The 16,442-nt window shown below is 42.2% G+C and overlaps 1 protein-coding gene and 1 long non-coding RNA gene across 2 annotated transcripts in view; both read left to right on the top strand.

The window, feature by feature from the left end:
• LOC109823406 (VAN3-binding protein-like) overlaps nt 1–2,508 on the top strand; it is a 4,024-nt gene extending 1,516 nt beyond the window's left edge. Inside the window, exons 2-7 of the mRNA XM_020389683.1 lie at nt 3–58; nt 472–868; nt 1,361–1,615; nt 1,697–1,746; nt 1,823–1,880; nt 2,151–2,508. Coding sequence (XP_020245272.1) covers nt 3–58; nt 472–868; nt 1,361–1,615; nt 1,697–1,746; nt 1,823–1,880; nt 2,151–2,362 — 1,028 coding nt within the window. The 3' untranslated portion in view covers nt 2,363–2,508. The remainder of the gene's footprint in view (nt 1–2; nt 59–471; nt 869–1,360; nt 1,616–1,696; nt 1,747–1,822; nt 1,881–2,150) is intronic.
• LOC109824278 lies at nt 4,872–6,806 on the top strand. The gene is made up of 3 exons (XR_002242595.1): nt 4,872–4,983; nt 5,104–6,526; nt 6,624–6,806. It is a non-coding gene; the product is annotated as an uncharacterized LOC109824278 (long non-coding RNA).

Below are 16,442 nucleotides of genomic sequence, written 5' to 3'. Positions count from 1 at the left end.
CGGCGGTGGTGGATCTCTGAGCGACAGCCCTCCCGTCTCCCCTTCCAATAATGACGACGTAGGCGCTTCTTCCTCCATTTCCATCCCTTAAGTATCAGAGTGTAAAATTTTAAGGGTTAATTGCAGATAGACCCCTGCCAAATTGAACTTAATACCCCTATAGTTCTATTGTTGCAGCAGATCGTCTCTTTTTTTTGGACCCTTTTGGATCTATCTGCAACAATAAATTTTCAATCAGGGGGGTCTATCTACAACTATAAAATTATAGGATAGTAAGTTCAGTTGGCTATAGGCAATTAATCAAAATTATAATTCTCAATCCTCGCAAACTTGAATGACATCTTAACGATGTTTAAATGTGTGTTTAGTGGTATTTGAACATGAATTATCTCTGATACCATTTTAAACTCTTCCACTGCACTAAGAATGTAGCGTTATAGCACTGATCTCTTGTTGTTGAAATGTTTGCAGTCCTGCAGAGTGAACAACAGCAGAACACCCAACTACCGAGCAACCAACAACAAAACAGTCGGAAGATGGCTAAAGGAAAGGCGAGAGAAGAAAAAAGAAGAAACCCGGGCCCACAACGCCCAGCTTCACCGCTGCCATCTGGTGGCCGGAGTTGCAGCAGCAGTAGCTGCAATTGCCGCAGCCACTGCAGCACTGGCGTCGGCATCCTGCAAGGATGAGCGTGGCAGCCAAGACGACGTGGCCGTGGCGTCCGCGGCGACCCTTGTCGCCGCTCATGTGTCGAGGCAGCCGAGGCCCCTCGGAGCCGAGCGTGAGCACTTGGCCACAGTTGTAGGTTCGGCTGTTAGTGTTCGGAACCCTGGGGATGTTGTTACCCTCACTGCAGCAGCAGCTACAGGTATATGCAAATGCATTTACAACATCTTGTAGTTCTACGTCCTACCGCTGAACAGAACAGTAACTCCTTTAGGTTTAAGGTTAATTGTAGATAGATCCCTTGTAGATTGTTGTTTTGAACTTACTACAAATCTATTTTTGTATTAGCAGATGGACCTCCTCTTTTTTTCCCTTCCTCTTTGAAAAATAGATGCCCTGAGGATAAAAGAGTCAAAAAGTTTCACTTAAGGGGGATTATCTACAAAAAAAAAAACAAAAGAACTACGAGGGATAGTAAGTTCAAAACGGTGTTGCTAGGGGGGGTCTATTCCCAATTAGCCCTTATGTTTGATGCATTTGTCGACGCAAAGTTTCTGTTGAGTTTCAACGACATCTAACCAAACATGTGCTGGAATTAGGATGTAGCTGGAATCACGTAGGATCCAGCTAGTCGTATCCAAATGCAGACTTTAAATTTGAAAACTTGAACTACAATGATTCTCTTGGATTTCAGCTTTGCGAGGGGCAGCGACACTGAAAGCAAGAGTGCTGAAGGAAGTCTGGAACATTGCAGCAGTCATACCAGTGGAGAAAGGGTCAATGGAGGAGCGCAGCCAGCATCGCCACAGGCGCAACCATCAGCAGAGGAATCAAGAGAGAAAAGACGATGGGCCAAATGGCGATACCTTTGCTGAAGATAACTTCCTTGGGTTATGTACCCAAGAGCTTCTTGCTCGAGGAACCGAACTCCTTAAACGTACCAGAAAAGGTTTTTTACGTTCACCTACAAGTTAATCAGTTCAATTGGTATGTCAATCTTGAACTAACGGATTTTATCTGTTAAATTTAGGTGATCTTCACTGGAAGATAGTTTCGGTATACATACATCGAACAGGAGTTGTAAGTCTTGAGAATCCATAGACTCTGTTTCTATTTTCGTGTGATCTGATCTAATCATAAAACTGATAATATTTAGGTGATGCTCAAGATGAAGAGCAGACATGTTGCAGGAACAATCACCAAGAAAAAGAAATGTAAGCAAACAGGACTTATCGGTTAATGTTGCAGATCGGCCCCTGTGTGAAATTTTGACTCTTTTTATCCTCAAGAGACAAAAAAAAATTCACGTATAGAACTCTTGAGGGTAAAAGAGTCTAAAATTTCACTAAGAAAGGCTGTATGCGAGAATAGAACTACGAGGGTCTATCCGTAGTTGGGCAATAGTACAGGAGGCCTCCTAGCAATTTAGCCTTGTCTCGAGTCATGATGTCAGTTGAGACTCAAGGACTGATATTTTCGTGCAGGTGTTGTATCTGATATATGCAAGGATGTAATGGCTTGGCCAGGAAGGCACTTGCTTGAAGGAGGAGAAGATCGGCGTTATTTTGGGTTGAAGACTGCAGAGCAGAGAGTGATTGAGTTTGAATGTAGAAGCCAGAGAGAGTATGAGATGTGGACTCAAGGAGTATGTCGACTCCTTTTGATCGTTCGAGAGAGCAGACGTGGCCGCAGATAAATGGGAGAAAACTTGCGCTTTGGAAAGGAATCGCGTGCAATGTAAATTAGGTAAAAGAAAATGTGGTAGATGATGATATCAGAGCGTTATTATTCTTGGTATTGTTTTCTTCTCTAATGCTTTATTTTAATGGTTCTGGTTTGAAATGTGGACTCCTACGTTCTTTAGGGAAACTTTGGCTAATTTAAGGCCAATTAATCTTCACGCCGAGAGAAACTTAAACGGCAAAAAGACGCACAATTGAGGTTTCCTCAAGATCACTGTCAGTTGACGAGTCACAGATATTTGTGCACTACCAAATAGTTTTCTTCAACAAAAAAGGATGTAATATTACAATTCATAATTTGTGAGCTTAATCCTACAGTGTAACTCTGTACTGCATAGATCAACAACAGTTCAACATATGATGAAAGAAAAGGAAGGAACACTTCATAAGCAAAAGTTCAAGAAATAGCTCTGATTTAACTAGAAAATCATCTACCCTTTAAAAGAGGGAGTACTAGAAAAACTTTTCTTATCCTAAATTACTCTTCAATTATTATAAATATAACAAAGTTATCCTCATCTTTCATTTCATTAACTTAACAAAGATAATTTTTTTTCGTAACTCACAAATCAGAAGCTGTAAAGCTCTAAATCTTGGTTCATTTCCTTCTCCGTTCCATCTGTTACGAATTTACTCCGGCAAAACAGTCCTATTCTCTACCTCATCAATTGTCGATTATCAAATTGCAAAGATGATTAATATCGTCATCAAGAAGCTTATTATTGTCCTCATCATCCACAAACCTTCTCTTCCATCTTCTCCTCAAAGCCCCCGCCCCCCTTCCCCTCGCCACCCCCACCTCGCCTCTCTGCTGCCCTCCTTCTCTCTCTCTTGCTGCACGCCGTTGCCAACCCTCGTTGACGCTGTCTCCTGTCGCCCCGCCGCCCTCTCTCTCCCCAAAATTTCCCAGTTGTAGCAGGAGCAAGAAGCGGTCATCGATCATGGATCTGTCACATTCGAGCGGCGGCGATCATGGCGATAACTTCGTATTCGCGTTCAACTCCAATAATTTTTCGGATCACGTGCCGATGATCGATCGTGGAGGGAGAGCAAGTCCGCATGCGTGGAGGGTGCCAGTAGTTAGTCGCTGATTGGGGCTCGGTATCGGAAGAGGAGGAGGGAGGACATCAAGAAGGAGCAAGGTATGCTTGGTTCTTGAATTGGGTATCGATTTGGGGTTTTTTGATGGTGAGACGTGGTGATGTCATCAATTAGGGCGCAATTGATGTTTTATTGCATATTTTGGCAAATAAGGGCTGAAGAAATTAAGGTTTTTAGTGGCCTTTTAAGAGGAAACCTTGGCTGAAAACCTAGGATGAAGATTTGTATGTTGTACACATTGTATCTTTTGGTTTTTTTAACTGATTAAGTTTATATGATGTTTTTAGCTTCTGAATTTGATGCCTACAACTAGGACAACATAGTGAACTGTGACCAACCTGATGTTGATGACACTGTGGCATATGAAAGCCATGATGGGGAAGCTGTTGCAATGATTGAATCTCCAACAGGTGTGGTTGTTTGGTTGATTGAACTCATTGTTTTCATCAAATTCATATGTTTTAGATTTATAATATGGCTAGAACTTTCAATTATTTTCCCTATCGAGGTGTTAACTATATTATGCATTTAGTAATCTACTCAATTGCAAAAACTAATTGAGCATGTCATCTTAGACCTTATAATAGAGCCTATTTCATGCTAATGCGACTATTTCCCCATCCTCTAACTGAAGTTTCTATTTCACAGCAGGACTTTCTCTTTAGATGTTAACTTCTAGGATTAATTACATTTTTATACTTTGTTGTATAATGTAATTACACGAGTGATGCTGAGGCCTCATCCTCCATGATCGGATGCCCAGATTCGTCATCCGGCGAACACCTTCACATATTTCTTCTGATGGTTCATTCTGGTTATTACATTGGGCTGGTATCATTTTCAATTAGGCCAAGGATTTTGATGCATCACCAGACTCGGGTTGAAAACAAACCAGATAGTTAACAAACGGTATGCTAATTATTTGTCTAGATATTTGGTTATGTTCTATTGGATAGCTCATTAAATAATAAACAAGTAGATTATAGTACTTTGTTCATACATGATAGCAACTGATGTGTATTTGATTCAGTTGATTATTAAATATTCGTTTATGTTTTACATTTTAATATTATACATTTAAACTAGAGTTGTACTTCTCTTATATGGAAAGCTATTTACTATGACCATGCATTTATAATGCTGTACAAACTTATTACCTTTGGCATGTTATCCTGTCACTTGTTAGTTCATTTTCATTGTAAAGGAACCAAGACGCTTTGAGATATCGAACAATATCCTTGAGCTTCTATTTATCTTCCTTATAGTTTATAGGATTAGCGTAACATCCTTTTGTGTTTGCAACTTTCCGTGTAGAAACTATTATATCTGATGCTTATTCTCATGTACTATGCACTCTCTCTATACAGGTTGTTCCTGGCTTTGGTCATGGAGTCCTATGTAAAACGATCCAAGATACACATGCCAGAGGGAATTTGCATTGAAATATTTGCCAGATGATTCTCTCTTCCAGCTGGTTATTTTTTAACTTTGTCTTATATAATTTGATGCCACCTAAAATCTGTGTCAGCACATCTATTTTTAAATCATTATTTGTTGTAACATGTTCTGTGATTTATGATCCTTGCATTTTCAGCTTTCAAAATTGTATGAAGTTGTTTCTCCAATCCTTACAGAGCTTGGGAAGGTAACTTTCAGATGCTTTTAATTTCTTCGCTTTCATATTAGATTAATCTCAAGATTGAATCTATTGAAATATATACATATTATTGGGTGATTTCTACTATGGCTTTTAGCATATTATTCAAGTATTTTGAATTGTGCACGCATTCAGTTTTTAGCTTAAAAGTTTCTGTTCTTGTTGCCTTGTGGCTTCTGTTAATTTTGTTGGTTATATAGAATTCTATTGAACTGTCCTGACATCGAGAAATCTGATAAATCATATTTTTTAGGTGTTCTCTTAAACCTGACTGCTTTTGTCTTAAGGTCCTCCTCAAAATCTGATTTATATAATATGAAAGATATACAAGTTCATTGTGAAGTTGGATGAAAACTCAAAGGATGAATGTGCACAAGGAAAGATAATAGCACAAGAAATCCAAATCTAGGAAGACATCACAATCAATATTGACGACGATGACGCGGTTCTCGAATTACCAAAAAAGAAGATAAAAATGGAGAAGGAATGATCAAGGGACCAAAAAAATTTAACATGAACAATTTTTAATTTTCAATACATTTACAAATCTGTTGAAGGATTTTTAACAAATTTTTCATATGCTTTTAAGATGATAAACTGATGAATGCTATTTGTTAGGACAATTTATGAATTATAAGCATATGCACATATAGTTGTTTAACAACTATTGCATGCTTTGATAATTATGCAGTTATTAGCTTAAATTTATCATTCAATTACGTGAATCTAAATACATATTCATAGATTACTTGACTTTATTACTTTTAAAATATATATGAACTATTTTTTGTGATCTCGATTGCAAGCAAACTCTTGTTGATGAGTCATTTGCAAGAAGGAATTCATCTCATGGACATATCCTCTCAGATTCTATTCAACAGGGCAATAACACAGTTTAGTTTATGTGCCTTGAGGACGAATATTATTGCAGAAGCGCATGGGTACCTATCTAAATTTTATATAGGTGATAAGGTAAAGAAGCTGCTTGCGCAAGGTGTATCTCAAAATCTGTATCCTGAAAAAACTCCTAAGCAGGTATGTGCCACATTTATTGCTAAATTTTTTTAATCTAATCTAACATAACCGATTTATCATAATAACGCCTCTTCCTTAGTAATGATCACAAGAGCTTGTTCAAATGGTAATATCCTTTAGCACGCACGCATGCACGCACGCGTGTTCTTCAATCCATGCCTTCAGCACTTAAGAAGATATTATTTGATTTTTTTAAACGACTCTACTTCTGATCCTTCCGCAATAGTGATGGCAATATTTAATACTTTTCTTCTGGAAAATGTTAAGACAAAGCATCCACAATTGCTATATGGGTCAAAGCTGTACAGAATCCTGCAAAGAGGAAGTATGAATTTTTTTTAGCCTTTTGTTATGTTTGTTAGTTATCAGTGATATTTTTAAGTTGTGTTCTAATTTCTTGTCCTTTTTCTTTACTATGGCAGCTGGGATTCCAAATGTGAAGTGGTTTGGTGTTGAAGGAAACCATAATGTCGTTGTAATGGATTTACTGGGACCGGTCTTGAAGACCTTTTCAATTTCTGCAGTAGGAAGCTATCACTAATGGCTGTTCTTATGTTACCACCTCTATTTAGGTAAGATCTAATTCACATAATGAAGTTGGGATCATTGACAACATCTTTTCATACTTTTAAGGGGTGTTTGGCTATTATTTTGTTCATCCTTGTAAGAGTATTTTGAACACTTTGAGAGAAAGAGAGAGAGAGAGAGAGAGAGAGAGAGAGAGAGAGAGAGAGAGAGAGAGAGAGAGAGAGATAACCTTTGAAAGCTTGTAATCTTTGTCAATAATCAAAGAATTTCTGGTGTGGCACCCGAGGACGTAGGCACGTTTGCTGAACCTCGTTAAATCTGGTGCTCTCTCATTTTATTTGTTTTTTCTTGTAAAATTTTCATTTTGCTGTGATTTCTTGCTTGCTAATTGTTCATCAAAAAATCCGGAGGGCATGATTTGTCAATAGATTAACCCAACAACTGGTATCAGAGCTTCATTCGGAAAAGATCTGTGTGAGAGTTATGACAGAAGAAAGCAAATTGAAGATTGAGAAGTTTGACGGCTCAAAATTTGCCTACTGAAAGTCGCAGATGGAAGACTATTTGTACCAGAATGATCTTTACCGTCCATTGATGGGAAAAGTAAAGTGAAAGGAGGAGACAGACGAGGACTGGGAAATACTAGATCGAAAGGCTCTAAGGCAGATCCGATTATCGCTCGCAAAATCAGTCACCCATAATATATGGAAGGAGAAGACGATGGTAGGGCTTATGGAAGCGCTCGCAAAGATTTACGAGCAACCGTCAGCTGCAAACAATGTGCAAAACCTCAAGATGGCAGAAGGATATTCATTCATGTTGTATCTCATCGAGTTTAACACTATTGTTGATCAACTAATCTCAGTTAACATCATGTTTGATGATAAAATGCAAGCCTTACTGATACTATCGCAGTTGTCGGATAGCTGTGCAGGTTGCGTTACCACAATTAGCAACTCAGCAAGAAAGGGGAAGTTAAAGCTGAGTGAGATTGTGAGTATGATTCTATCCGAGGAGGTTAGAAGAAAGTCAGCCAAATCAGAGGGTTCAGGTCCAACCCTAAATTTCGATCATAGAAACCAAAGTCAGAATAAGGGTAACTAGAACAGGAAGCGGTCGAAGTCAAAAAAGAAAAGGTCAAACTCGAAGATGAGACCTATCTGTTTCCGTCGAAAGTTACCTTGGTCATTGATTTCATTAAACTTTAAGCGTTACAAATGAATTCAAATAACAAAAGAATAAAAGATTACAACTTTCTTGAAAATAAACACAAGATCCGTTTATCGGCTCTTGCTTGCGTGGGTTCTTTGCCGGTGCCGGGGTTAATCCGTGGACGACCGCGAATCAGATCCGGTTGCAGGAAAATTCGGCAAAGCTTCGCCTTCGCCGGGGAAGTTTTCTGGTTTGAAGCGCTGAGATCGACAAAGCGAAATCAGGGCTCTTCTCAAGATTAAGACCACTGCCTTCGCTGAAATTCGTGCTCCTTGACTCCTCAATCCAGCAGCACCTCCACGTCTTGATAATAACTCTACCCTCGAAAATGGAGGCCTTTGACTCATATTTATAGGCCCCGGATGCGGTTATTTTGGATGAGAACAAGTGATTTGGCTCTATCTTCAGTTAACAACAGCCTAACCACGTTTGGAGATGATTTCAAGTCAGTTAGAAACCCCTGGAGCAGATAAATCCTGCGAAAACAGCATCAAAACCGTCAAAACGCGTTTCGGGATCGGGACTGCGCGGCGCGGGTCGGATCAGTCGACTAATCCGACCGGGTCGGACTGGTCCGTCCCGCACAATTGCGGGTCAGACCAATCCGACTTGCGCTTTCGCGGGTCGGACTGATCCGACCCGCGCTTGTGCGGGTCGGTTTGTTCTGTCCTGCGTTCGCGCAGTTTTGTCGACTTTTTTCCTTTTATGTTCTCTTTCTTCCGAGACTTGTTCTTTTCGTGTGTTTGGTCGATTTGTTGACTTGTATGCTTCGCCGCGAGACCGACCGTCGAACGCGCATTGCTTGTTGATCGATACGCGCGGACTGATCGGCGTGCGCGTGTTGACCGACGCGCACGAGCTGACCGACGCACACGAGATGATTTGACGTGCGCTGACTGATTGGCGAATTTCTTGACTCGCCTATTCATTGCTTCGAGTCTCGTGCGGGCTCTCATAGGCAATTTTAGATGCCTACAGATACCCCCTCCAAAGTGTTTCAGCCTCATTCTTTTAAAGAGGAGTCTGAAATGCTTTGGATATGATGGATCCCCACCTTCAGTCAGTGTTAAGGGACCTACAGATGATTTCGATTCTTGACTTCTCCATATCTTAGCATATTCTGTGTTTTATCGAATAGCTAAGATTTTCCTGGTACTGCGTTTATCGTCTGACCGTTATTGAAGCCTTGAACCGAATTTGGTGAATAGATTTTTGTTGATGTGTCATTGAGTTGACTTTTGGTGAGTAGACTTTCCGAATCGATCATCGTTGACTTTTATCGCAACGCGTTGACCAGCGTTGACCTAAGGCTACACGTTGACCGGCGTTGACCGTAGTGTTTTGAATCGATCGGCGTTGACTTTTTATCGCAACGCGTTGACCGGTGTTGACCTAGGGCTACGCGTTGACCGGCATTGACCTTAGGGTTTTGAATCGATCGGCGTTGACTTTTATCGCAACGCGTTGACCGGCGTTGACCTAGGACTACGCGTCGACCGGCGTTGACCTTAGGGTTTTGAATCGATCGGCGTTGGCTCTCATTGCAACACGTTGACCGGCGTTGACCTAGGGCTACGCGTTGACCGACATTAACCCTAGGGTTTCGCATTAACCTGAGGAGAACCAGTTTATACTCGTGTACTCCTGGGAGTTTCGGGAATCAGTTTAACCTCATGTACCCATCGGAGGTTACCAGGTTATCCTTAAGAATTATTATATGTAATATTCTCCAGGAACTTCCTGTCAAAATGGGAAACAGTTTAGACTCATGTACCCGTTGGAGTTTACGTAGAACCCGAATACCCTAAAAGTGAGCGGAATGTTTCAAAGTTATCTGGAAATATAAAATTGGCTCTCGAATGTTCCGATGATGGGAGAAAACGTCGTAGAACGATCGAAAATATGAACTCAGACTCCGAATATTCAAAAAACGGGCGAAAACAGGCGAAAACAGGCGAAAATACAGCAAAAACAGCCATCGGATCGGATCTGACCCGCGCGAACGCAGGTCAGATTGATCCGACCCGTGTGAGCGCGGGTCGGATTAATCCGACCCGCGAGCACGCGGGTCGGACACAAATCCGACCCGCGGAACGCGGGTCGCAGAGGGATGTAAAGGGGGAAAAATCCCCGACTTCTTTTGTTCTCTTCCTTCTTCAAGTTCGGTCCCAGCTGCTATCCCCTCAAATTTTTGGTTCCTTTTCTTGAGTTCCAGTTCTTTGAGAGCTCTTCTTCCTCAAGAGTTCTCAACCAATCAAAGTTCCTCCCCTTAAAACCCATCAGCTCCTCTTCTTCCCACTTGGATTCGAGCAAAGGAGAAAATTCCAATCTAGGGTTTCGGCCAATTGAACTCTTCTTCCCCTTCAACTCCAAGAACTTGGGTAAGTTCTCTCCTCATGACTTCTATTCCCTTGCTTTGATTTCAGTTAGTTCCTCATGCTTTGATTCAATGATTGAAACCCTAGTTCTTGGATTTGGGCAAAAAAAAACCGAAATTTGGTTGAGCTCTTGTGCAATGGCCGAATTTTTGGCTTTTGTTGTGTTCATGATTTGATAACTTCAACCCTAGATCTTTAATCTTGGAAGAAAACCAAAATTTGGGTATGGAATTTGAGAAATTGGCCGAATTTTTTGAATCTTTACTCTTGAACTTGTGTAGAGAACCGAATTTGATGGCAAAACTTTTTGTTGGCCGAATTTTTTTTCTTTTTTTTACTGTTCATGGCCGAAAATCTTACTGTTCATGGCTAAAAAAAACTTGACTGAACCTGTACATGGCCGAAAGGCTTTGTTGAGTTTTTGGGATTGATGGTTGGCTGAGAATTGGCTTGAATTTGCACTTGCATCATTGCATGGCCGAAGCCTTTAAATTCTTGGTTGATGTTTGATGAACTCAATCTGTGCATGGCCGAAGTCGGTTGAGATTGGTTGATGTTGGCCGAGATCTTTTGACCGATATTGATGCCTGAATGTGTGGTCGAACAGCTCTTCGAACCTGTATATGGCTGAAAATTCTTGTTGAGGTCTTTGAGCTATTCATGGATGAATTCGTTTATGTGCTTGAACTTTGTATATAATTCGAACTCGTATATAATTGAACTCGCGTATATGATTGAACTCAAACTTTGTATATAGACAAGCTCTTGTATATAATTGAATTTGTGCATGACTGAATTCTTGTATATGATTGCATTCTTGTATGGTCCGAACTTGTACATGATTGAACTCGTATGGCATTCTTGTATATGATTGAGCTTGTGAATCCACATGTTGACATGATCGAGGCCTTATATTTGACTCTGTGACACTTAACTTGAACCGAGAATGTCGTATAGGTTTAATTGGACCCTTAATTGGAAAATTCCATTTTGTAGAATTTTAATTAAAGATTCACAATTTCCCTTTTAGTCTTTGATTCATGTATCTTGATTCTTGATCTGACCAAGCTGTTGGTCTTTATTGCAGATTAGCTATGTCGATGAAGAGATCACGCCTCCCGAGGAGCCGCTCAGCCACTCAGTCACCTGAGAGGGAGCACTTGTCTTTTACTGGTAAGCCTTTGTAATTTTCTTTTATTTATGAACATGACTCCTTGCTTATGAATTCGATCTCCATTATGTCATGTCGCATATTGCATACCCTTTCTGTCCTCCTTGGTGAGGCAGTCGGGAAGAGCTGATACCCTCCTTTGTGGGGGTGGATGCTTCTATATTACATCCTTGCCCTGTTCTCCTTGGTGAGGCAGTTGGGAAGAGTTGATACCCTCCTTCGTGGGGGTGGACGCTTATCGGATATGTTTTGCTTGGTCAAAACGTGTCTTAAGGCTATATAAGGTGATTTTCTGCTGTATTACGTTCTGTAAGATAGGGTTCATCACCGCGTTATTTGCGCGAGAATGTACATTATCTTATGAGTTCGTGACACAGCTAAAATCGTCTCGCCAATTACAAGGTAGTGACTCGGATTGGTGAAAAGAGTTCGACCCCCTATGTCGCCTAAATATTTCTTCATAACTGCGTTTGATAGACACACGTTACTTGTTTCAGTTGAATATCCTGCAACGGCGTTTTCTCCATTTGATATAGATGGCCACAGAAGCAGATATTATGTCGCCGCAAATAACCCGTCGTCGATTCCTTCCACTTCTCAATTCGCTTTGGACTTCCCCGATGAGCTTTCCAAGTTGGTGCGGGAGGGGAGTCGTCGCACCATGCGCCAATTGATTACGGACGCGCCGTTCCCTGAAGACACGGATCCTGCTCATCCTTTAAGAAAGATGCATTATATGTTTGGGGATTCCGTGACGGATCCAGACGCCGTAAACCTCGAGGACGAACAGTGGTTATACAATGAGGGCACGACTTATTTATACCTCCCTCCGTTCCCTCGCCATCGTTCGCTAGCCGACTTGCGGGGACAAGCGGTGACGCGACAAATGCCGTGGATTCTGACGGAAGAGCACACCCATGTTCCTTGTGGATACGTCACTGGTCATTCACTCCCGGGTTCTATCGGTAGGAGACACATTACAGGATTACAACCTGGCGTAATGGGGTTGGAGGAGCCGCCTACAGGGAGATACCTATAATAGCTCGCACCGTGAGGGATCGCCTCGTTGAACTAGGACGAGAGTTACCTATTGAAAATTACAGATGCTTTGGTTGGTCTCATTCCTCAGACAAAGCATGGTGGGGGCGGATGATAGGTTATGTCCTTCAACAGTGGGGTGCTGAACTGAAGTTGATAGGGTTGCATGAAGCTATTCGCACCACTCAATACGGGTTACCGGTGAATGCTAACCATTTCTTGGGATTAATAGAGCTGTATAATCCAGATACCAACACCTTTCTTACCCAGAACGGGGAATTCGGATTACCCTTCCATGAGATGCACAAAGTCTCCGGACTTCAAATGGGAAACATGCCGTATCAGGAATATTTTCCCTCCAACCGGGAGCTACATCTATTGAAAAAACATATGGCCTCTCAATACGACACGCTATGGGAACTCACGTGTCATTATCAGATTGCTCTGGCCGGAACTAACCCTGTTGCGAGGAAGAAGTCTCCTTAGATAAGTTTGAAGCAATTCTCGTGTTACTTATTTAAGAATTTGGAGAAAACTGGTGAAACTATTTGTGAACTGGAACCGCTGGCCCGTTCGGAGATTGACAAGTTAATTAAAAAATGCGACGCCCGCTCTTACACCATTGCGAGTGCCCAAGACCGATTTTGTGCAGGAACAAGGTTCAAGACTTTCTTATTGCAAGCGGAGAAATCCATCCATCCTAAGACTTTGCTGGCCGGTTATATCGCACTTTGGTTGAAGAAGTACGTGGTGCCGTATCAAACTTCAGATGCCTTGCCGATTGAGGTATTGTTTCCCGCTGTCCAGCTTGCCTATGGGAAGAATTTATCTCTTTTGCCAGCAATGATCGCTGGTATCCATCGTGGGCTTCGCCAACTGACTACAACTTTCACTCAGACTGATGAGACCCCATCTGCGAAGATCCCTACGCCGAAGACAAAATTCCCTTATACCTATTTAATGGGGTGGTTGGTTCTTCATCGCCCCGACTTGATGTCACCTCCCAAAAGTGCAGATCTGTCTACTCCTTTGCTACAACTATACGAGGAGTGTAAATGGCCAACTCGGACCTTCTCAGATATCAGGAAACGCTTGCGCATGCACAAGGGTTGGGTAATTAACCCATGTCTTCCTCGATTTGCCGGTAGATATAGTGGGATGCTTGCTGATGTGGAAGCACCCGGGACTGACCGGACTTCTCTTGATGTCGGCTGTTTCAGATGGCTTATGAACATAAGGCCGGGCCATCTCATTTTCAGAGTGAAGGGGCGCTGCTATTTAGAGCCTTATCTGCCATGTCGGTTCGCCCGTCAGTTTGGATATGATCAATTATATATCGGGAATCCAAACCAACAGTTTCACACTCGCGGCGGTCTAGTGGACGGCGCTCGTGCCTGGCTGTGGAACGTGACGGGCTGTACTGGCGCTAGATTTAGTCTTCCGAATGCCGACCGCCGCTTAGAGCTCACATATCTATGTTGTAGATGGATCTTGGTTGCTAGTGAACTCGTCCCTCTGCGATCAATTAAAGAGCTGATAGCTGAATCTGCAACACGTATTGCTGAAAGGATAGATCGAGAAAATGCATTGGAACGAAAGAGACGTGACAGACAGATAGCTGGCCCCTCAGGCAAAGGCAAGCAAAAAATGAAGGAAATAGAAGAGGAATCATTTGCTTCTGAGGAGGAGACTTCCGAAGAAGATGAAGTCGCTGCTGGTGGTGCTGCAGATGTCAACAGTGGCTTCGAGGAAGACCCCGCAGGTTTGTCTGAATCTTTTTGTAGAGAACTATGAGACTTATCGATTGCTGATCGAGTTCGTCGACTTAAGGCTCGAAAAAAATGGAGAATTTTGCCAACTTACAATAGGATGATTGTTGAACTTTCAGATGTAGATTCCGAAGAAGAAGAGGGGAGATGTAGCCTTAACTTACAATAGGATGATTGTTGAACTTTCAGATGTAGATTCCGAAGAAGAAGAGGGGAGATGTAGCCTTGTCCCACATACTCGATCTCGGGTTACAACTCAAGCAAGACTGCAAATTGAGTCACACGTTGCATCTACACAGGACAGGCCTGTAGATCTTAAAGAGACGCGACCTACTAAATGCTTGAAGTTGACCATCAAGCGACGCGCTAAACCTCAGACTTCTCCAACGGAGGCGGTTGACGATACACTCGTTGGTGAGGAAGGTAATATTTCAATCATTGTCATTTTTTTTACCAAGCTTCGAACTTAGCAAATTCTATGTCCCAGGGGGTCATGACGAAGACATGATGATGTGCGACCCCTCTTCTCCCGACATAGGCTTTTTTGGAGAATCTTGCTTCGCATCGCAAGCAGATGAGGCAGTGGATCAGGATCTGCCAGGTGCCGAAACAGACATGGCACCTGAGATTGGCGAATGTACCGTCGTGGGATCTGATTCGCCCGTGGTGATTGCTAACCCAGGTACACCTATTACCGGTAGTACGACTTTTAGATGGCAATCTCGGGTATTAAACGATTCAAAGTTCGTTCCTCCTCTAATTGCTTATATGCTTCTGGCTCTTTTAGAAAAACTACAAGAGGCAACTGGTGACGTTGGGGTTGGAGAGCATGCTATCACCACTGGAGGTAAATTTAACTCTTCTTCATTGCTGATTTTCAACTTCTTTTTTCATATCTTAGCATTTAGAATTTTCTCCAGATGCTTCAACGAAAGGCTCAAATGACAAAGAAACCCCTCATCATGCAGCCGATACACCCCCGTCTGATCCTATACAGGACCCTTCGGGTTCTGGCGACGGGCTACTCGATGACATGCTGTCAGAGCAAACACGCCGAGATGCTATTGAGCCAGTTATTGAAACTGCCGAACCGGTCATCGACATCATTAAACCGGTTTTTGAGACGGTTAAACCAATCCTTGAAGCTATTGAACCAATCCCTGAGCTTGTTGAACCAGTCATCGAGCCTGGTTCCTCTGCAAGTATGGATTTTGTTCTTCTGTGAAGGTTATTCCCTTATCAGTTTTACTTAGCCTTAAGGGAGCCATTCTTGTAGGACCAGTCGTTAAGACTGATACAACTACTATTGTTGGGATATCTGACGTTCTTGAGGGTCTTGATTTCTTACTGTTGGCAGGAGCTATCATGGAAACTCAGCCGTCAGTGGCCCCAATTCAGCATTCGATCCTGGCAGCCAAGGTGACTACTGCAGCTGCCGAGATTAAACCTGTCAAGCAGGTCGTGAAACCGACTGATGGGGTTGGCACGTCTACGGCTGTGACATCGGTGACAGTCTTAAAAATCCAAGAAGTCGTACTGGTAGAACCCAGTGCGGGACATCAACTTAAGGAACCATCGTTTGATTTTGGTAAATTCTTACGTCGATACTGATTTAGAACTATGGCTGAGACTTTAAAGATATTTATATCCTCTTTTCCTCGTAGGGCCATCTTCTCGGCTCAATGATATGGTCAGGACTCTGTTATCGGATGATGACCCTGATAAAGTCCTTCTTCACTTGGAGATCACTTCCTTCTTCTCATTTGTGAATGGCATGCTCGATAAGCTTATCAACAAAGGATTTTCTCTCAGCCTCTTCAAATCTTATCTTGATAATCAAGTGACTTTTATAAGAAATCAAGGATACTCAGATCTGGCAGATGTTATTATTGCGGACTTAGACCGTCTCGAGCGTGAATTTCAAAGGTTGAAGGAATTCTAGGCTGCCGGTGCTCCTTCATATGTGGCCGCTCAGTTAGAGACCCGGCTACAGACCTGGCGAGAGGCTCAAATATCTGCTAATCTCAAGATTCAAGAACAAGAGAGTCGTGTTCAACAAACGGAAGTCGTTTTCAATGATAGATTGACAGCCCTTCGCGAAATTGACTCTTCTCTCGCATCAGGTGCTGCCACAATAAAACAACT

This window comes from Asparagus officinalis, chromosome 9 (assembly GCF_001876935.1).
Source record: "Asparagus officinalis chromosome 9, Aspof.V1, whole genome shotgun sequence".
NCBI lineage: Eukaryota > Viridiplantae > Streptophyta > Magnoliopsida > Asparagales > Asparagaceae > Asparagus > Asparagus officinalis.
The sequence above is the reverse complement of the archived record's forward strand: the minus strand, read 5'-3'. Positions and strand labels throughout refer to the sequence as shown.